At 35.2% G+C, this 23,392-nt stretch overlaps 1 protein-coding gene across 1 annotated transcript in view; it reads left to right on the forward strand.

Annotated features, from left to right (window-relative positions):
* Positions 1-23,392, forward strand: part of LOC129360416 (follistatin-related protein 5-like) — a 173,982-nt gene that overhangs the window by 86,596 nt on the left and 63,994 nt on the right. The window contains 2 exon segments of the mRNA XM_055030622.1: positions 3,374-3,570; positions 11,022-11,142. Of these exon segments, the coding sequence (XP_054886597.1) occupies positions 3,374-3,570; positions 11,022-11,142 (318 nt within the window).

Raw genomic sequence — 23,392 nt, forward strand, 5'->3', positions numbered from 1 at the left:
CAGGATATTTAACACTAACTCTGCCTCCTGTTTTAACAGAGAAGCAAGTTTTATATTTCTCCTGATCATTCAGTTCCGTCTATGGCAAGTAAAAAACCTTGCTCAGCTTTGCTGTTGTGTTCACACCCTGGTTCCTGCACAACTCGGACTGAGAATGCAACTCAAAACATCTGTCAACACCTTTGTTTGTCTCCCTTACAGCTTTACCTGCTGACAAAAAAGGAAAAAAAAAAAAAAAACTCCTTTTTTTTTTTGTTTTTTTTTTTTGTTGTTTTTTTGTGTGTGTGGGCTTTGCACAACTCAGAACTGACAATGAAGCACTGTGGGAGTTCAGGTAAATATTTAGGGCCAGAAACCAGCGAGATCATTCTGAAATAAGGCCTGTAGTGTTTGTTTGTGATTGTAGCATACGCCACAGTGCACTGTTAAAGATCCACAAGAATCAATGACATTGATTCTTCAAACCCCGGCTTTGCTGAAGTTGATACACCCCCACAAACAAAAATTAATGCAGTGCAAAAGCATACCAGAAGTTTCCAACTACCTTTTATTTATTGACACCTAAGTTGCACTTTCCTTGGTCCTTTTTTCTTCATTTTTTGTCTACTTTGTTTGGTTGCAGCTGGTTTTCTGAATGACAAGACAAAAATACGTCAGTCGCCCTCGTGCCTTGCAAAAAATATTTCCATTCTTTGTGTATTCATTATTTATCAAACTACATCCACAGACTATTATGTATTTTGCTGGGTTTTTATGTGATAGGCTAACAGAAAGTAGTCTATGATTTTTGTTTTTACAAAGAGTATTGAAAAAGATTGGCTTTTAGGAACCTTTTATTCTCCTTAACTTAAAGAAAAAGGCAAGACTTTTGTGACAAAAGCACATTTATCCAAATGTCTGCTAACAGATCCAGGATTACTTACAGTTTACAATGCACAAGGGTATTGTAAGCATACAAAAATAATTGTTTTAAATCAAAAATATACATAACAGTGTGTTTGTCTATCACATAAAATTCTAATTGAATATATTTTTTCAGACCACTGTAACTGTATTTTTTTCTCATTATTCAACAATTTTGGATTATCTTCTACATAGATCCTTCTTGATATACAGATGCATATGAAAGTCTTTCTCAAAATATTCCATATTATTTTCATGTTAATTGTAAAACTGACACTTTTGGGATCTTAAAGGGTCACATAGGATTGAGATGAAAGTATTGTAGAGCTTGAGTCAAATGTTAAAGTCTGGTAAAGCTTCAGACTTTATCAGACTTTACTCTTCCAGTTCTCTCATCCCTCAAGCTTCTCATGTTTAAGTTTACTGATTGCTCAAGTTGTTTTGCTCAGGGAATATTGACAAAAATTTATAAGATAGATATTAAATGCTATACTGAAGCTGTTTGTTCCTGTCCCTGGATTGCTCTCTTTCAGGATTACAAGACATCAACCGTCAACACATAGGCAGTTCTACTGATCAGAGATCTCATAATGACACTCAGTAAATCGGTTTTGCTTTGTCATTCCTGAACAAAGTTCAGATGTTTTGTAAGAGACTCCATGTAGCCGATGTTATTCTTAGACGTTGATTACACCAGAGAGTGTGACAGTGATGTCACTGTTCTTCCCAGAGAATTGTAAAAAGGAGAACAAAGTTGTTTTTGTTCTGGGCTGGGTGACATCAGCTAATAAAACTTTCATTAGGGGAGGTACACTTCCAGTTGAAACAAAGAGAAATAATTTTGACAAGTGTAAACCTTTGATTCTTGTCATTATTTTCTCTTTAGCTCCATTTCGCCTTCCCTCCTCTAAACCTTTTATCCAGTTGATATCTTTGATGTAAACCCTTTGATGGCAGATTGTAAATACAGGGTGATCATGTTTTCTGTTGATGTCAGGGTTTGCTCCTGACACCTGTATGATGAATTTGTAGTTTCAGTTTCTTCATTGTTTGGCGAAATGCTGCAAATGTGTGGGTGTGCATTCGTTTTTCTGTGAAAGACTCCTTAGCATCCGTTCTGAGGCAGAACATCACAGAAACTCTCAAGTTAAGTGCTTACTTAATACACACAGGAGCTTATGGTGATGTCATCCAGAAGCGCGATTTGTTTGTTCAAATGCTAATTGGCAAGAATTTTAATAATTCCAGCGTGTGAGTTTAATCATTGTTAAATTTATGTTCTGGCAACAGACATCATGCTGTTGTTTATATACCGGCACAAAAGATTTAAAAGAATCATGATGCTTATTATGAGAGGGTCAGGATTTTTAAAGGAGGTATTATTTAGAATTGACATTTTGTGCTTTTATTTCTTGCTATTGTAATTTGTGAGTTTGCTGAACTCATTATTCTCATACTTTCCAATCCAACTCACCCAAGAATGGTTAACTGCATAATTAGAAGCTTCTTGAAGAGACAGATGTCTCATTTAACCTCTGTCTTTGTAACTGAATTTGATCTAATTGCAAAGTCAAATTTCTTTTAAGTCATATTTGGAATATACAGTATTTTTCTATAACAGCTGAAAGCAACAGAGTTAGTTGTGCTATAAAATGGCCCTATCTGCCTTTAAAATACACACAACTGCCCCTTTAAGTCACAATCTGTGGCCACTGCATGCCCTATTACCTTACAACCCAAGCAGAGCTCAAACACATTTGGTCAACTGATTTTACTTATGGTTCTTCTTTTAGCTGTACTTGTTCACTGGCTGCTTGTTTTGTTGACTTACTTTTCTTTTGTTTTGTAAACCTAACAAGACGTATCTTAACCTGTTCAAGGATTTTTTATAGGGCCCTTTTAAAGAAAAGCATTGAATAACTACATTCAGAATAAACTCCACCTAAATTTGATGGAAGTTTTGAAATCAACAGTAACATCACCATCAGTTTGCAACTGTCTTTCAGTATCTGCAATATTACAAATTATTCTTATAGATTTTTAAAGACATAATCTTTTAAAATGGTGCTATGTCTCAAGACTGCTAACTTGATAATAATATGTCAGATGAGTGAATATGCTGAAACTTCGGTTATTTATTTCCTCCCTTTGTCCGTGGAGAGAAAATGACTGAAGAAGTGAGGAGGAGGAGGAGGAGGAGGAAGAAGAGGAGGTCGAAGGAGGAAAAAAAAAGGCCAAATTAAACATGACAACTAAGTTCAAGCTGCTGTAATGGTGCTGTATAGAAAATAAGAGGCAGAACGGGATGCAGTCAGGGAGAAACTATTTTTAGATTTCGTAACAATTACAGAGTTTAAAAAAAAAACATGTCAAAGTGAGATTTTTCAACTCAGATTAAACTTGAAAATGTTTAAAACAATCTTAAGCAATTGTTGAACAATTTTCTGTCTCCCATTTTCTCTGTTGCCAGATGATGACTGCAGGCTGAATGACTACCGCCGTCTGAAAACCAAGATTCTGGATTTGCATGACAAGCGATACCTGGGAGCTGCAGGTCACGGGGCCCACAAGGACAGCATGGCAGCCAAGAAGCAGCTGGTTGACCTGATGTTCAAACGCTTTGATGTAGATCGCAATGGACTGATAGATGCTAGCGAGCTCTCACAGGTAAGCAGTTTAAAGCTGTGATAAATACTGTCAATTTATGCAAATTGGTGCTGTAAGAAATCAATTTCTTGTTTAATTTAAAAGTTTTTCACACTGTATAAAGACATAACAGTTCAAACAACAAACTTAAACGCTAAGGATGGGTAACGACATGTGGTGCCGGGTAAATATTGCTCGAAATAGAAGCGCCGGTATGCTGAAGAACAAATTGAGCCCCTCTCATTCACATAGTTTAATTCTAATGGTCTGATAATGACAGCAATTACAAGGCTGCTGGGAACAAAATGTTTTGTTTCACTATTTGTTCATTCCATTAAATGCAGCAGGATGTGCCATTTATTTTTCAGGAGGCAAAATCACCCACCATATTGCAAAGTTTTATAACTCTGAAGATATTGTCACATCACCTGGAAACCCAATAAAGCTTTAATAGCACATCACCTTATTTAAACAATATTTATTTTTCATCAAATGATGTAGAAAAAAACTGATGCATTTTAGTTGTTACCTAATTTCCTCTGTTTCATTAAAACATGACCAAATTATGACATTACTTATTGCCACAAGAACAAATAGTTATTGGAAATTATTGAAGATAAGAATTCACTCATTCTCATACAAAACTGTTTTAAAAAGTTATGCTTTTAATTCAATGGGAGGTCCATTATAAAATAAAGAGAAAAGCAATGTATTTGCATGAAGGAGATGTACTTTTCAGTGGCAGGTTAACTTTCGTTTTCTCCCCATGTGTCCAGAGTGACGGATGACAAACACAGCCACTAATAAAAAAAACCTTCACCAATCTGAGAAGAACATCAATAGGTGTCTGTTACTGAACTTTGACTTCTGAAAATCAAAATGTGTGGGATGAGGAAAAAGAGGCAGAAGTGCTCTGCAGTCTTTCACAAAGTGGGACACCTGCACCCACAAAGGCAGTGTTGACAGCCATAGATCACTCATTTGAAAAGGTTATTATTAACCCTTCTCTTCATTTGTGATCACTTGTGTTTGGTTGTGATTATACTGCAGACCCATTCACCTTACAGTTAATTAAATAATTAAGGCAAGGACAAGCTGAGATTTTATATTTAATGACAATAAATCTAGTTCTGGATCAGCAGCATTGGTACAGCAGAGCTGAAGCAAATGAAAACATCTGAGCCAACAGGCAGCAGAGAGAGTATGGACCACTCTGCTACACTTCAGCTGTGCATCGAGTGGGAAGACACTCCACTTTCCAACGATGTATCAGCTGGCACATATTCCAGATGTCGTCCAGCAGGAGTGATTATCTGTACGCCCACCTTGGTTGTACGGTTGTTAAAAACAAAATATGAATATACTGCTGTGCAACTATTTAGTTTAAACTGAATTTGTTACAGACCACACTACATTATCCAGCTGCTTGCATATGTTTTTCTGTCATATTAACTTGTAATTTCTATGGTTCTGACAGCTCACACAGTTTCAGTCTGACTTCAGTTCTACTGACAATATCTAGAGAAAATCCACCTTGCTGCTCCTCACTTCTGTGTGGAAACGTAAAACACTGAGGTGTGCATGAGGCTAATACTGTCAATGTTGCCATTGTAATGTTATAACACTGCAACAGAAACTGCTTCTATCATTTTTGTTTTGGATACAATATTTTATAATAGCCATAAGTCTGTTAATAAGCTTACTTTCCATGTCTTTAATGTTGAGCTTGAATTCGAAGAGAGTAGTGCCTATGAGGATTTGAAAAGTTTCATTATTTAAAGCAAAATGTAAACCCTTTGATCATTTAATTAATGATCTTTATATCTGCATAATAAAACCAAAGGATTAATGGAGTTGCTTTTCTCTGCATCATAATCTCATGCATTTATCCTTGCCTTTTTTTCACCTTTTGAAAAGCAGTGTGGGTCAAAAGAGTCTTGTGCTCCTGGGGAGCCACAGCCTTTAGCCATCACTACTAAGAAGGATGTTGTAAGAAAAGCTTTTTGTGGCTGGCATGAAAGAGGAGGGTATTCTTGGCATAACAAAGTCACTGCATACCTGAAGACTGATTTATTATGCAGTATATTTGAATAATTGAAGGGGCTAAGCATCCTGCAGCGAATTTCCAAACCCACAATTGCAGTTGCTTTTCTTGTTACCTTCCTGCTGATCCAGTTGAAGATCTACTCTGCAGAGGGCTTGGAATTGTTCATGCCTTTGTCATCAGTGAAGCAGGATTCACTACTTTGATTTGAATGTCTTTATATAGTCCAATGAATCTAAATTTCAAAATGTGTTATTTTATTTTTTATGCAGTAAAAGATGCCAAAGGATGGTATAAGAGATGGTATAAAGGATGGCTAAAGTTAGGAAAATGAGTTTTGACCGCCCTTAATATACAGCCGGAAGGATCTGAAAGGGAGGACATTTGTTCAATTTTCTCAGGCCAAAGTAGAAGAAACTTTTCAAAGGATTAAAAGATTTTTCTTGCTGCGTTAAAAAAATGAGAGTTTGGCAGAGAGTTTGGCAGACCTCCCATAGAAATAGCTTCCGAGGAGGAAGGCATGTATGGCAGCGTAAAAAAAAGTGCTGATGGACTGAGAAGACATAAAAGTATTTTGTTTCTTTTTCTGTTTGTGTGTCTTTCATATTTATTTGAAATTTGAGAACAACTACAATTTAGACAATATTTGTATCCCTCCCTGAAGCAACTGCATGATGATTATAGGGACTAAGCAATTAATAGGATTAACTGAGGTGAATCAATTATTGGAATAATCATCAACTAATTGATAGATCCTTAAGTGGGATACACAGACTATAAAATATGGTATTTACTGAAATATCAACACCCTCACAGCAGTGATTAAGTCAAAACTGCAGATATAGTGCATATTTCATTTAAGAAGAAAAGTAAAACTTACCTGGAACTCCTCATGTCCCTGGAGTTCTCAATTCTCCAGGGTTCAAATTCTGCTAAAAATCTCTTGAGCTCTTTTACTATATGTTTGTTTCCTTAATAGAAAGATAAAGATAGTAATTTATATATATAAATTTAAAAGGAAGAAGTTGTAGTTTTATAATGATGCATTATGTGTTTTAATCTTAATGAAACCAATGAATAATGTACTATTTATTGGGGGGTTTTCTGGAAGACAAAATTTAAAAGCAAGCAAAGAACAAAACAGAAATGATAAGCCCATAATGCATATTCATGGAACTTTGCTGATCTTTTAACTTTTGCCATATTTCCAAAAAATATTGGATATTAATGCTAAATAAATGTTTGTGTGTGCAAACCCTCAGAATACAATATGCACATTTTTTAGCATTTATAAACAAGATCATAGCTGCCACCCTTGTGCCCTGGAGCACTTTTATAATTGGAGCATTCTCCAAGCTCATTTGAAATGATAGAACGGAAAGCGCTCATCCCAGCTAACTTGACATGCTGGAGTGTGCACATAAAGAGGCTCTGAGCAATTGTTCCTGCCCTTTTAGACTTTGTGCCCTTTTAAAATGGCAAATATTTTTTTTATTTTATTTTTTTCTGTAACTTTTACAATGTCTGTACCTCATAATTTGACAAAAAATGTGACAGAATTGTTATTTTTTTTGTTAAAAAGACAGGGCGTATTATTTACCATTGAGTTGTTTCTGGACTTGTTTGAGTCAGAATAATACACAACATAAAAGACAAAAGTGTAGTTAAACGTAACATCATAAAAAAATACTTCTTCTTTAAGTAAGTATGTTTTGCTTGTTTTAAGGCAGCCAAAATAAATGACTGAAGCTATTTTTATATGTACATATAAAAGCACGTTTAAGGTCAAAGAGTGACTGTAATGGTTCAAATATTTAAAGTTTGTGACATCATTTTGAAATGTGTGTAAAATTTTCTATCCTTCAAATAATGTGTTTTGCTTAACCATGTCTATAGGATTCTGTTGAGTTGAATACAAAACGTTGGTTTCAGCAACATTCCTTATAGTTCTTTTTATTTTACATCGAACAAATAGAGGTAGTAAAGAACTCCATAACCATCTCACCTCCAGGTCTTGTTGCTGCAATCAAGAATTTTTTCAGAAGTCATTTGATTACACATATAGAATGGAGCAAGCCTTTCAGAAGTGGGAGAACTGGGAAGTTTGGGCTAGGATAGTAGCTTTCCACACTGTCTGATTGGTTAGATCATATGTAACTTCTAATTATTTGTGTTATAAATTATTAAATGTGAATTTCTTGTACAAATGATATTGACATTTCTGAGAATATTTGGGTTAATGCTCTTTTACAATGAATTTTATATGTGGTTGGTTGTGCTTGTTCACCTGTGTTATCTGACCCTCCCTCAACTAATTAATCTTTTTCCTTATCATCTCTGACCTCTTCCTCACGTTGTTCTTCCTGTCGTCTCTCCCATTGTCTGCTTTTTTCTTTTTCTTCATCTCTGTCCTCCTCCATCTTTGTCATAGTCTCACATAACCTCTGAGGTGGAAAACTTCAGATCAAATTAGAAATTTTATAGAGTAACAAAAATGCACATCAGGTACAAAAGTGTACCTGGGATGGAACACAGTTCCACTGAGTACACACACCTAAAACACCAACATCTTATGCCATGCCTACATGTTTTTTTTTTTACCAGTGACTGAAGCTATTTTTAAGTTTGTGAACATTTAATTTTGTAATATTGTTTCACATGACAATTGCTCTATTTTATTCTGGTGAACTACAGTGCACAAATTTGACATTGTGCTTTCTTTTTATGGTTTTAAATATATACAACAGCATAAAATATTGTTGTAATAGTGCTTTATTAGTGCTATGCATTGCCTTTTTGGCAGAATAGTTTTGAGTAATGACTGCAATGTAGTCCATGTTAAGAGGAAGCTGAAAAAAACCTAGTGTAGCTGCTAATTGCAGAAGCGTTCTCTCTGATTAATCATCCAATGTTCCATTGGCTTTGTAAATTAAAGTTCGATTTGAATCAGCCAGTGGCTGCAACCTCAATAAACATTACATCTAGTTATCACATCAGTGATGTGCCTCAGATAATTTAGAGCACATGGTGTGCTGAAAACCACTGAACACATCCAGGATCTCTTTTCAATGTCTCAGTCGTCTTTCTCCACACAAACATGAAAGGACGAAATTAAGAATCATTCCATTAGTAATTTATCAAAGGCCAGATATTTGAAGGAATGGGTGGAGTGAGGGTGCTGCTATTGTACACATTCTATTTGTGTAATTCTTTTTTTTTTTTTTAATGGAAATACAAGTCAGAAAACGTGAACAGAATGAGTGAAAAGGTGCATGTCCTTTATTCTGGCTCAACTGATGAGGACAGCTTATGGGAATTATAGTTATTGTTAAAAAAAAATAATTGAGAGAAAATGGTTTTGGACAAAAGATTAAATTAAAAAGCATCAAAAAAGCTCAGAATGAGAAATGCTTATTGGGCTGCTGGTGCAGTGTTTCAAGGAAACTACAAAGGTTTTAGTTGACCACCTAATGTTTCAGCCAAGTCATCTGGAAAGGGAAGTACACTGATCCGGAGGACAAGACATGATGTATAAAGCTGTCCCTTGTGATCAGTTTTTTGACAGCAGATATTGTATGATGGATGTTTTACAGGCAGGGTCATGCATGGGGTGTTGAGCAGCATGCTGTAGAGAAAAATGTGTCACAACCCTCTTCACATCCATGTTATAAAACTTTATATAGAAAGTTTTTGTTTGAGCACAATAAACTGTAACAGTTGAGAAACAATTTTTATCAGTTTGAAGAGGAAATAAAAGGAAAAATGGTTTCTGAACAGAATACATATTAATGCTCTAAAACAACTTTGGATTTTGAACATGTTCTCTCACTACACAATGCAGGGAGCAGAGGTAGAAAGATCTAATGAGGTGAAAACATCTGTGAAACTGTAAATAGTAGGAAGCTGTTTTATAAGCTGGCCAGAGTGTTTCAACTTGAAGTCTGGGTCATCACAAATATCAAACAGTTTGTGTTTAAGTTAAAAATCCATACCAATAACACACAGATAGAAGGACCAATCAGCATTCAAGGCAACAGTTCTTATTGACTGCTTGAACCAGAGTCCAAGTAGGTTGTCTGCTGAATCACTTCAAATTTAAAGGGGAATTCACTTTACACATCTAATAGTAGTTGGTTAAATATGCAGAACTGGCCAAAAAAATTACAATATTATTGAACAGCCTTTTTATTTTAGAAACATTATCACTAAATAAACACATCATGTACATTTATTACTCATAAATGGATGTTATGAGTAAGCATTTATTTATGTTAATTAGGACGATTTTGTACTTAATAAGAAGCATAACGATTAAAATTATATTACATCAGAGCAACAAAAAATATTTTTATTATAGAAATGTAAGCTTGGTGAAAAGTGTGCTCAAAAGTACCTTGAAAGTCTGTGAAAGAATAAGAGTATATAGACATTGGATGGATGTTAGGTTGCAAAGCTAAATTTGTATTTAAGTCATCAAGTTAAGGCATTATGATTGGATCTAATAGTTCATCTGCAACAATTTGGGTGAAGACAGACCTGATTTTGAAATATTTAGTGGAAAAATACAGTTTTGGTGAATAATTTCATGTTGGAAAAAGAGTCTGCCAAAAATTACTGCAAGGTTTCTGACAATAGCACGAGAAGGGATAATTAATTTGACAAGCATGAATAAATTGTTTTTTTGCTGAGTTCCAAACCTTTTTTGGGACTGAGAATTATAACCTTGGATTTACCTGAGTTCAAAAGTAAAATCTTACTTGTCATCTAAGATTTTGGGTCTGTGAGAAAGTCTGTTGGCCAAGAAACTGAGCGACTGAATGGGCAGGTGTAGGAGAATGTCATCCGCCTAGTTGTGAAAACTAATGTTATCCAGCAAGAGAATGTAAAGGTAAATATAAACTGTATCCAGAGTGGAATTGTGTTAAACACCATAATAGGAAAGGACATGTGATAAATGTTAATGAGGTGAAATCTGAAAGATATATTTGACTTAAATCTTTGGAAGCAGTATTATTCATCCCCACTAGCTGTTCCAACCTCTGTAGTAGGTAGATGTGGTTGATGTCAAGTGCAGCACAGAGGTTCAGAAGGACTAGTACTGAATAGAGTCCATTAACTGATGCGATGAGAAGGCCAACTGTGATTAAAAGAGTTTCAATGATGTAATATTGTCCAAATATAGACAGAAATCTTCATATGTATGCATTGATCTGGCTGAGCTGAGTGCCTCCTGTTCTGTTCACTCTGTTCTCAAATTTGACTGTCATGTGATTTATTTCCCATGCACAAAGGAAATTCAAACACAACTAAATTGCTGACTTGTAATACTGTGAAGTATATAATAAAGTGTGAGAAGAAAAAAAAACATCTACAAACTCCAAGAAGCTTCGTCTGCCATCTTTAACAGAATATTGTGTTTTCTTTGAAGGTTGTCAAGCATGAAGGTCTGTCCAAGGATGTCTCTGAGTGCACATTGTTCGATCTGCTGAAGTACAATGACATTAACGATGATGAGCACCTTACAAAGGAGGAATTTTACACAGCCTTTGGTGAGTTTGATTTTTTCTTTCAAACGCAACAAAAAATCCTTGAGATGCAAAACAAATAGAAAATAGAATTCAGTTCATAGCTGCAATGAAACTTTCTATCTCCACAAGAAGACAGATCACTTATGACACACATATTTTGTTCCCTGTGCCTTCGTCAGTACTGCTTAATGATTCTTGATGTGTTGTATTAAAGATGTTAAAACCAATTTGATCCTAGAGCTGCAACATTGTGCTAGAAGTGTCCAAATCATTTTCATCTGTTCAGTCTAATTTATTTGCAGTGATCAGAATGCAACAGAAACAACAAGAGCTGTGACATATTGAAATTTCACTCAATTAAATTGTCATGTCACTCATGCTTGTCATCCTAATATTGTGCTTTGTTTCTGTTTTGAGGTATTAGCTCTACTTAGTAATTTTAACTTTATGGAGAAGGGACTGAGGTTTGACAAAACACAAAAACACAAAAAATACAAAATTGTGCTACCAATAGTTTCTTGGCCACTTATGTATATGGTAAAAATATGTTTTATATCTTGCCAACATTTGCTCTGTGGGATGAACTATTTGATGCCAAATGAGTGTTGCTGGTCTGGTGATGGAGATGAAATAAGGAGTTCAAAGTGGAATTTGTTCCAAAGAAAACAGGTCACAAAACCCGAAACAGTTCAAATCAAATCCTCCATCATTACCCAAAATAATGATGACAGGTGTTCTGCAAAGTCTGAGTCACACAAACACATGTGCACTAGTTTCCTCCTTTTGTTTCCTCCCCTTGCTCTTGTAGATGTTTCCTCCTTGCCTGACATTTGCAGTCAACTCAATATCCTTTGACAGAATATCCTCTGACATTTGGCTGGCTTGACACATTTAGCAGTGGAAGAGAATTTATAATCAACCTTTATCCCATCAGCCCTTTGTATATGAATCATTTCTTCAAAAAAAAAAAAAAGAACAAGTCATGAGAAGAAATGGTATTGTGGGAGTCTTGTCTACTCCACTTCAGTTGTTTGTGGGTGAATGTGTGTGCCAGAAAAGCCCTTCTGGCAAGTCTTGAAAAGAAAGGAACCCCAGCCAATCTGGAGGGAGCAGAACTTTCTTGAAGAGTTTAGTTACTCCATCTACTTTTTTTTTCAAGCAAACAGATCGTTTTCAAGTTTCCAACTGAACTTCTCACAAGGAAATGGGCTATTTAATTTGAAAATAATCAAGCCCTCTGGGGCAGCTTCTTTAAGCCTGCTCTATTCACCTCTATCAGTTCTTTTTTTCTTACTTTCCACTTCAAGTTGTTGCTTATATGAGTAAATAATTGCCTGAACAAATCCATTAAAGCTGTTTTCTCAGAATTACTTTTTCAGTAATTATTCAAATTAACATTTGCAGACTCAGATGGACAATATGTTCATTATGACTCAGTCAACAACTCAACTCATCTTGGGATTTTTTTATGTATTCTGCTAGAATGCTCTATGGCCATTTCATAACCTTTCACTCTATTTTGGATTAAAACTAGCATGAACATATTTTGAGGTGATTATAACTCTGAGCTGATGTTGTATTTATTTTATTAATTCTTCAAACCACTCAGCAGGAGTCATGGAAGTTGGATGTTTTCATGTTTCCTTTTATGTAACCTCATTGGTCATGGAAGAGACTGCAGAAAGGTCTCTCTGTGACCTCTGGTGACCTCTAAAGGCTGTAGGCTATTTTAGTGGTAAGTTTGTAAAATTAATAAATAGATAAGTTCACAATTTAAAAAATACATACAACGAATATGAAATGCATCTGGAAAACCTCAAATACCTAAAGGCAATGCTTCTTGACAAGATGTTGGCTGGTGTTTACTAGCTAAACAACCAATCCAGTAGCACCATCCATTTTTCTTGTCACTGCACCATCACCCCAAGAGGATATATGAGAAAAACTGCAGAGGTTTTGAAGTAAAAAGACTGCGAAACGACAGCCAGTTTCCCCTGGGCTTTGCTTTGGTTTAGTGGGCACCCTGTATGCGGACTCTGTTGTCCTCCCCACGGTTGTCAATTGAGCTTCAATTCTTTACCTCAATACTTTTGCATGTCTCCCTCTCTTTCTTTCCCCCTTCCTGTCAGAAGAATGGGAAAAAGGCCACTATTGCAGGACCCAAAAACCAATTAAAAAAATTACTAATTTCAGACTGTTTCCAATATGCACATTCATCCATACAAAGATATATGTATAATTTATCTTCAGGGTTTTTAGAGGGTCTCTCTAGTATTCACGGATTCTACCTTCCGAGCAATACTGGAAGTCTCATCAGCCACTTAATTATTGGTCAAGTTAATCGATCAAAAGCTGACATAAACAAATGCCTATTGACTTGACTTAAAGGAACCAAATGTTTCTGCAAATTTCAGGTTTTCAGAGGATTTGTTCCAGTGCTGAGAAGCATAGAAATTAAAGGTTGTCTCATCTAGTTTAGTTCTGGGACTGGGAACACAGAACAAGCACGTATCTGAAGACACGAGTACATGCTCCCTACTAGACAAGTAAATCAGAAATGCATTTAGCAGGGTTTTAGAATCTATAGTTTGACTAACAGGGAGCCAGTGCAGTTCACTCTGTGTGAACTCTGGCAGCTGCATTTCGGAGCTGCATTTGCCTGATTGAGTTTTTTAGAGAAGCTGATTGAAGCTGATTGATTGAACAAGTTTTTCTAATATCTAAAATATCTGACACATTTTTGCATCAAAAATTAGAAATGAATTTCATGGAAATTAAACTTATCTGAGATTTATATAATGTGCAGAGCTGCACACAGGAGCCCTCTGAGACCTGTAATCATCTAACAACACCTATAATATTCACGGCAGGAAATAAAAGCTAATTGAAAAAGCTATAGTTTTTTTTATTATGTTATCAGGCTGATTTAAAAAACACTAGTCAATCAGATTTACAGAGCATGGCTAATCTATTTTATTACTACTGCCGCTCTTTGGTGCACAGGTATAAAACGGCTGTATAATGTGACAAGTGGTTAGAGCAGCAGCTTTTCTTTTTTAAACATAAGTGGGCTGATGCACAGCTGCTGATATAATCCAGTAATTGGAATATGTATTTTTAGTCATAGTATTGAGGATGTGTTTTTGTTTACATGTATAGATTGCAGATTTTTCTTCCACCCTTCGAGACCATCATCATTGTGTCCAAGGCAGAAAGACTTGGCCTGTGGTACAATTGTTTGGTTTATTGCTGACATAATCTCCAAGAGGCAGCCGTAAAATTCTATGCAAATTCCTTAAATGCTGTCATAAACTGTGCCACATCATAAAGTAAATCAGTTGATTCAGTGTATCTGGAATTATGGGTGCCATCTGGAACAAAATGGCAGTAAAACCAGAAATGACCAACCATGAAAAAGGCACCTGTCTTTTTGCTCTGTCAAACGTTCCCCCACTGCACACCTCTGTGGAACATTCAAAGCATGGCATGTTGTTTGTCAGGACATGAGATAAGGATTAAACGTCCATGAATTATTCATTCCTCCCATTGCAAAGGCTGGAAGTGGTTTGAGAATCAGTTTGTTTCAGCTAGCCATAACATAATGCCTTACGAGAAGTGATGTCTTAATTAGATGACTGCAGAGATATGATTTTTTTTTTTTTTTTTTGCCACATCACTGATGGGGAGCACTGTATCATCACAGAATAATTTTGGCTTAATGCCTTATGGGTAAGGTGTCAAGTGTTGCAGGGCATCATCGTCCTGTCAGAGATCAAGCATATTGTAAACTCAATGTTTATTGTATATATATATATATATATATATATATATATATATATATATATATATATATATATATATATATATATATATATATATATATAGTTTTAGGGTGTGTACACACCAGGAAAGTCTTTTGGTCCGCTTGTTTGGTCCACACCAAAAGTAATTTTTTTATTTGTTTATTTTTTTGTTGTTGTTTGTTTGGTACGGTTTGCTTTTAGACTATGCTTTTTTTATTTTTATTTTTTTTTATGCGGACTATACAATTATTGCTCCCATTGGACAGAAATGATGGGCATCGGTAAGCATAAAATAAAATTGTAGGTTTAGTAACAATGAAGGGAGAATTTGCACCATAATCTTCGTCATTTCTTTAGATGATACGGATCAATGCTGGTTTGTATTCACACCAGAACCAGCTGTTTGGTGCACACCAGGGTCTGCTAGAGAGTAGAGAGTATTCACACCTGCATAAATTTTCTTCCAAATGTAACAGATGTTATGTCTGCAGAAATTAAGTTCTTTGTTCCTCTGGGGTACAGTTGACTAGAAAAGGGGAATGACAGCAATGACAATTTCTTACCAGCTTCAGTCAGCATCTAGAAAGCCAACCAAAAGGTGCATCTAAAGTAATAAACGTTCTAAAATCCCTCTTCATATTCCAACTTAACAAACAAAATACCTTTTCTTGTTAGCTCGTCCAGATCAATCAAAATGGGGAAGGTTAAATCTGATTTAATGCAACAAAAAATTCCCTTTTTACACAGCGTATTTAAAAAATAAATGTTCAACTGTATCCTATCAAAACAACTCTATGATCTCAAGTATGCCATTGCTGTTCATATTGGCCCATATGGCCCTGTGGTTTTATTTCAGCAGATGAAGCATAATTTATGCAGAAGTTAGATGGTTATGCTTTTATTTAGATGTTGTAATCTTCACCCGTCAGGCATTAATGCTGCATCCAATATTCATATGAGTTCCAAGACATACCTATATCTAGAAATAAATCCTTTCAGTCCACACTCCTCTTAGGAAGGGAACAGCATTAGTTTAAATGGCTCAGAGGGAAAATTTTCACAAGTGCTCTTTAACAGATTTTTTGTGTACTTACATGTGTTCCTGTCTGTAGTGTTCTCTGCCATCAGCACTTTGCTAAAACGAGTTATTTGTAGTTGAAGCCCTTCATGCCCAGACGGAGGTCTCTCATCAGTAGCCAACAAAAACAGAATAGCACAAAACAGGAAATGGTCATTTGCATGCCTCCAGCAAATATCCCAGCATGAATACAGGAGAGTAATTCATTTGAAGTGGTTGTTAAATAAATGTAATTTCACCTGCATAAAACAGATGCTGACAGAATGTCTTTTAAAGCCACTATACTTGGTCAAGTTCAGTGTTTAGGAAGGTTTTAAGAACAGCTGCATGCCAGGTGCCAGCATCTTTGTTTTTTAGGCCTTTTAAAATGTAATGGGCAATAAAAGTTAAAATGTTATTGCTTTTATTAATAGTACCAACTTCAAGACTAAAGACCACCTTTCATCTACTTCTCAAGCTGACTTTTATTTTTGCTAAACCTGCATTCATCTAACATTTTCCTAACATATATTATCCAAAGTTATAACAAGTAATGATATAGTGATTGACAATAATTCAATGGTATGTTTCATTCAATCATATGTTAACTGGTCTCGCTTACTGCCCTGGGATCCTGTCTAGTTACTACTATTCTCTGTAAAGCAGCAATACAGTGATAATTTTCAAGGTTCTTGAACGTGCAGTAGAAATAGATGCACAAAATGTCCTGACTGAAGATTCCACAGGTGAGGATTTGGGTTCTGTGGTGTCTGCTGGTGTTGGTCCATTGTGTTTCTGATCTCCAGTCAGTGATCAGCCAGGAGAATGCAGGTCTCCTGGCTGAAGAGAGACATCAGCAGACATGATTCTGCTGATTCATGTCAGCAGAATCATGTCCTTCTGCTGACATGATTTATGCATATGCTAATTTCATTTTCAGCAGGACTTGCTCTCAATGCCAAAAGTACCAATAGCCTCCTTTAAGGACAAAAATTAGTCTGGCCTTAACATCTCTGACAATGTAACTATTGTCAAGGGAAAGACCGAGCCAGACATACTGAAGATTGTTGTAAAACATTCTTCTTGACTTCTCAGCCAAAGCTCTTTACACAGCAAGGGTGAAGTAATGCAGGAAAAAGAAACCCTGACCAATGTACTGAGTTCATAAACTGCACAGCACCTGGACTGGATTTATGCTTTATTCTTCATTTTTTGGTGCTTAGGTAAAAGCTGTTTGACTTATATCTGGGATGTTTCAGATTAGACCTGACCTGCTCGAATTTACGAGATCTTTGCTATTTTGTTCATTGAGTTTAGAAACCTTTCTATGCATAAAATGGCTTAACAAATAAGCATCTCAAAATGTTGAACAGTTGTTCTCCAGCAAGAAGAAATGAATTGATCTGTCCAGGGTGTAGCTCACCTCTCGGCCCCTGGCTGCTGGAGATGACATCCGGATTAAGATGATGAATGTGAATATTACAGTACTAAACTGAAAATGAGCTGAAAAACCTTTTAAAATTTGAAATCCTTGCTAAATACAACTCTGAAGGGAAGTGTTTGTTCAACCCAGTGGTGGCACTTATCTCACCCTTCCCGGGAGTCAAGGTATTAATTTTAAGCCCCAGCAGATGCAACTTGTTTATTTTTGTGTCTTTATGAACTAAGGCTTACAGGAATGTTAGCTGTCATAAAAGTGCTTTTGTCTCCAAGTTTGCTTCACTTTCAGTGAGAGTTTACATTTTATTTCAGAGGCATCATCAAAAGTGGTAGTTTGTGTTCAAACCATTCGTTACATCTAAGCTAAGTGAATATGTAGTATATTCTTATGTTTGTTTTAGAGGTTTTCTAAAATTCACTTTCCCCTCAGATGTGTTTTCATCTGTTTTATAATTCTGACATGAATCTTAATTCAGAGAATTCATTTTTTCTGTAATTCTTCATGGCAGTTTCACTCTTCGTTTCATTCTTTCATTGTAATTCCATGAAGTTCTCATCTTTAACTGAGTCTGCCGTAATGCCTACATAGACAGAAAGTTTGTCAAGTGTTGAAATTGGTTGACTTACACTTGTTACTTTCTGGAAGATTATAATTAGACATCAGTCAAGAAGCCTCTTGGGAAGGCTGGTTCCATTAAGTCAAGTTTGCATTATCCAGCCTGCGTGGCAGAGCAAAAATTCAACAGGCTTTTACTTGTCAAAACCCCTGCTGAGTAGTCCATCCACAGGCAGCGAGAAGGGTGTTAAAATGGTTTTCGAATTTATCAATGTATTTTCCAGCATGTTCCATTTTATGAGTTTAAAATGTGTTCTAGAGAGATTTAAAAAAGGTTCAATCTGCTTTATAATCAACAATATTAAAGTAAATAAAGGGAGTTTACACAAAGTCTGCTGTAAAGATACCTGCAGGTTTTGTATTGTGTTAGAAATGATATACATGAATTATTAAAATGTTTAAATAGGTATTTTATGTAAATGTTTTCCTTCAGTCATTCCTTTATTCTGTTTACAGTAGAAAAGGTTATTCCATTACCGCTGGGCATTATTACCTCACTTTAACTTGTATTTATTTATAGATATACATTACTGAAACACACTCTGTCATTTAAACTGTTGAAATTACCTGGGTTTTTTGTTTTTTGTTACGCTGTGATAAAATTCTTAATACTCCATCAGGGTTTTGACAAAAACACATGATTTGCTTCTTGATTTTAGTATAAGAGGCCATAGTTATAAAAAGACCAAATGGCCCTAAGATATGTAGATAGTGTGGAGCATGACTTGTGTGTTACAATGTGGAGATTGACTGCATCCACTTCATTTTCCTGCTATAGCTTTTAATCGTGTTTGGTTATTTCATCAAATAACCTTCACCAGATTATTTGTCATCCTGATCTAGGGATTGGAGTGCATGTTCAGTAGGAATCCTGTCTTTTTCTTATTTTTCCACATGCCAGTTTTCCTAATGCTTATATTTTTACTCTGTTTTGATAGGACTTTTTGATAATTCAGCTCCTTCAACTTCTTTTGTGCACTTGCAGTTAATTTTACTGACAAAACATGCAGAAAAAAATGGTCTCCTTCTTTATAAATGTAGTGTTTGTTTTGAAAGTCTAAACCTTCTCCCGCACTAATTCTATTAATCTGTCGCATCACAGGCTGCACACAAACTTTGTGAATTACACTAACACACACTAACTTTGCAAATTAATAAATATGTCTCATTCAGCCGACATAAAATCAGACAGTAATGCTGGGATTTGAGTTGAGTCAGAGATTTTGATACTACTCACTGTAAAAATCCCATGACCAAGACTCTAATCATGGGATTTGATACTTGGAACTGCATCAGGACTTCCCTTTTTAGAACACCACAACAACAAACAGCATAAGTCTTGACAAGAGGACAGATGATACACAGTTGGATGTTGATTGATGCAAACAGTTTGGTGGCAAGACTCAATAACGGAAGAGACCCATGAATGTACATGTGCCAACGCTCGTTTATGGAGAATTTAAGTGGGAGACATGCCTAAAGTATAACTGTAGCATCACATTGTGTTTTGCATTCAGTAGGAAAAACAGATAAGCTTTCATAGAGGTGGGAAAAAATCCACCCTGACTGTGGCGTGATTGTCTTCTGGGGCTTCTCTGCTGTGTTTGTCAGAGGAAGCCTTAAATCTGCACAAACAAAAGGAGAAGATTGTCACAGGAAGCTGTGAAATGTCTGAGTTTCAGGGAAAAGGTCACGATAAACAGCTCAAAACATATCCAGAAGAACTCTCAAATATTTGAAAATAATCATTTTAAAATATATTTCTGGTATTTTAAGCAGGAAAATCAAAGCACTGATTTGATAAACACAAATCAGTGCAAAGAAAAAAGCATGAAAACGTTCAGAGTACTAATTAACTTGTCTCTATAAATTATTTACAATCCAAAAAGTTAATTATCCTGACACTATTTTTACTGTTTTGATTAATGCCGCTGACTATGTAATATTGGATTATGTGGAAACAAACATAAAAAAAGACGGAAAACAGCGAGCAGCTGCTAAGGGTTGCATTTGCCACACATCATTAGTTCTGATTAAAAGCTCCAGTTTCATGATAAAGAAATTAACATGGTGAGTAGATATTTCTCACTGAGTTCACATTTCTGCTGAAATTCTGGGCTGATATGTTTGATTATTTTTTAAATGAGTGGATTTTACATCTGAAGGTTGAGTTCTGAATTCCTAACTTTAACACGCACTTAATAAAAAAGGTGTAAATACTTTCTTGTTTGTGGGGATTGTTTAGCAGTCTAGGGTTAACAAGTCTGATCTACTTATCTAGTCCTTGACATTTCATATGCTTCTTCACTCATTTCAAGCTGTTGGCTTAAAATTGTTTGAATTCTTGCTGCTGTTCAGCTGCTGCTTGTATGTGCATAACAGATTTATTGTTTTTCTGAAGTAAATCTGTTCAATCAAAGTGATGAATGTATTTGTCACACAGAACCAGATGTCTCATTTTGTCTCATTGTAAAGAAACCTTTGTTTCTAATTACTAAGCAAGAAATGAAGAACCATACAGTTTACTTTTGTCTAAATCGGTATTATATTGCAGAAATATGACAAAGCCATTAAACACAGCCTAGACTGAGTGATCTGTGATCAGTTATTGCAGAAAGCTACACTTTCTTATAAGTTTTCCACATGGTAGCTGAGATAAAATAAGTCCAATTAGGCATCTGTGAAGCTCTGCTGCATACTGATGCTGAAGGCCTCTCAGGATTTTTTCTTACAGCTGCTTTGGAAATAGATTCGAGGCTTATCAGCCAGAGTTAATGCATTCACTAAGGCCATTTGTAAAAGTATTGCAGCAATCTTAAAATTTCAAAGGTTAATGGAAGCAGGGTACAGTGCATATTAATAAATTGCAATGTTATTTACAGTCTGACTGTTATTTTACTACCCACATTTTTTTTAAATTAGTAATTGTCATAAATGACAAAGTGGTGGTTTTTGGTAAACTCACTGAGACTCCAACATGTTTGTAGACGGCTTGGTCCAGCATATTAAGCCGGCTGTCACAAAGGTCAAAGTACATTCTGGATCTTAAGTTCAACAATCATTTTAAAAATAGTTGTTTTTACAAATGGATGAAATTAAGCCAATTCTTTCCAGTAAGTACTTTGAGACAATAACGCATGCATTGGTTATCACTCAGTTGGATACTTTTATGCACATTATGTGGGGGTCAGTGCTCCGTCTATCACCACGGGCGGCAAAATGCTGCAGCTAGTCATTTAACTGGCACTCAGAAGATTGAGCACATTTTCCCCATTTGAGCTTCACTAAGATTTAAGGTTCTTTTGTTGGCTTTTAAAGCTCTCCATGGCCTTGCCTCAATCTATACTGCTGACACACCCACTGGCTCTCTGGTAATATCTTAGCAAAGTTGAATCTTTTGTCTCTGATCAATGTTCATTTTTAATAGAAAATTCTGTTTCTCAGAAATAGAAAGATGAGTGGAACGAAACAGAGATACTCGAGCAACAGGAATAATGGAAGCCTTGAGAGGATTGGGAAGCAATGAGCATTTAACAGTTTGTAGAAAACTCACAAAGTACAGACAGCGACTTCAACTTTAGAGAGAATGAACTTTATTTTTCTTGGTACATTCTCGCATTTTTTTGTCAAAATCTTTTTATTAGTTAAATTTTTTAATAATATGAGGAATTGGGTTTTCATTTGCTGTAAGCCATATTCATCAAAATTACCAAAAAATAATACTTTAAATATATCATTATGTGTAATAAATCTTAGCTTTTCTTTCTGAAATGAAATGCTAAAATAAATTCCTGACACCCCAGTAACATGCACAGGTATCTTCTCAGGTGAACGGAAATGATTAGCCCCTCAAATAACGTGTTTTTCTCTACCGAAACACTGTTGTTCTTTCCTAAAAAAAAAAAAAAAAAAAAACTGCTAACAGGAACTCTAGTACAAGAAGCCTGTTAATCCTCTAGAGACTGTTTGTCCTGTCAGATCTCTGTTGAAAGCGTTAAAATAATTTAAGTGGAGCCGTTCAGATTCCACATCAAAGGTGCAGAATCTGTTGTTTAGTTCTTTGTCAGTATGAAGTGATTCCTACTGAAGAATTCACCTGTGCAGTGTGGCGGATGATGCAGATTTGAAGTTAAGCCATGAAAGCAAACAGAGATCTGCTTGGTAGGTTGAACTTAAAGGATGTGAAGCTGAGATAAACAGGGTCCAGATTGTAGTCTTTTTCTTTATTTGTTTTATAATGAAATACAAACATAACATGCAGAAAGAGTGCTCATGATCAGAATTATTTAGGGTCAAAGCATAATAGTTTGATGAGAAATCCTGTGTTAGAGTCAAAACAGAATATTAAATGATCTTGGAATGCTTTATTCTTTTCTTCTTTTTACCAATTTGGTTTTAAGATCAAACTGTTTCCTGTAAAGTTTTAAAAGTTTATTCACGAGGCACGTTTTCATACAATGTAGCCCGACATAAATAATGTGATTTATAGAATTTAAAACCAAAAAAAACATAATGGAGCTCAATCACTTCACAGAATGATGAGCCGAGTAAATAATGTGATTGTAATTAACTTTAATAGACACTATCATGAGAAAACCCAAAGAGACTGAAATAAACATCATAAAAACATAACAATTCTACAGAAAAACTATAGAGGAAACTAAATAATGATATATAAAATATAAGAGAATTAAAACAGAAAATTATAGATTATATTACAAGATTAAATTTAATATGAATAAAACCAAACAAAGTGAAAACTTGTTTAAAGTAAGATGGATGTGAAATGAAAAAAAAAATATCTAATTTTGATTTAAAATAACTCAATATGCTGAGATCATTGCCAGCCTTTAAACCTAGGCTTCCCTTCCTTTCTCAAATGTTTGTGCCAGAAACTAAAATTGAACTTTCATACTGATGCTTAAATGCTTCAAGGCTGAAAAATGGTGTGACTGCATATTGAATATTATTATACATAATGTGTTTACTAGAACTTTCATGTGCAAGAAAGACCATGTTGATATAATGGCTGTTTTTAAAGTCTGTGATCAAATAATTGTTTTCTATAATTTGTGTTTACTCATTTCACCTCTGAATACTAATAATTATTATGGCCACATTGAGCTTTCATGTATTTATGCTTTGAATTTCCTTGTTTCTGATTTTTTGCATATTTTATTCTCATACAAGTTTAGTCTTGTAGTATTATGAATGTAGGATCTTATTCTTGTAATTTAATTGTTGAATTCTACAAAATAAAGTATGTGAAGTCAAAGTAAAAACAAAACTTGCATATATTTGACATTTACCAAAAAGAAATAATGTTAAAATTCCACAAAGACCTGAAATGGAAAT

The sequence above is a fragment of the Poeciliopsis prolifica genome, unplaced genomic scaffold (assembly GCF_027474105.1).
Source record: "Poeciliopsis prolifica strain line A6 unplaced genomic scaffold, Auburn_PproV2 SCAFFOLD006, whole genome shotgun sequence".
NCBI lineage: Eukaryota > Metazoa > Chordata > Actinopteri > Cyprinodontiformes > Poeciliidae > Poeciliopsis > Poeciliopsis prolifica.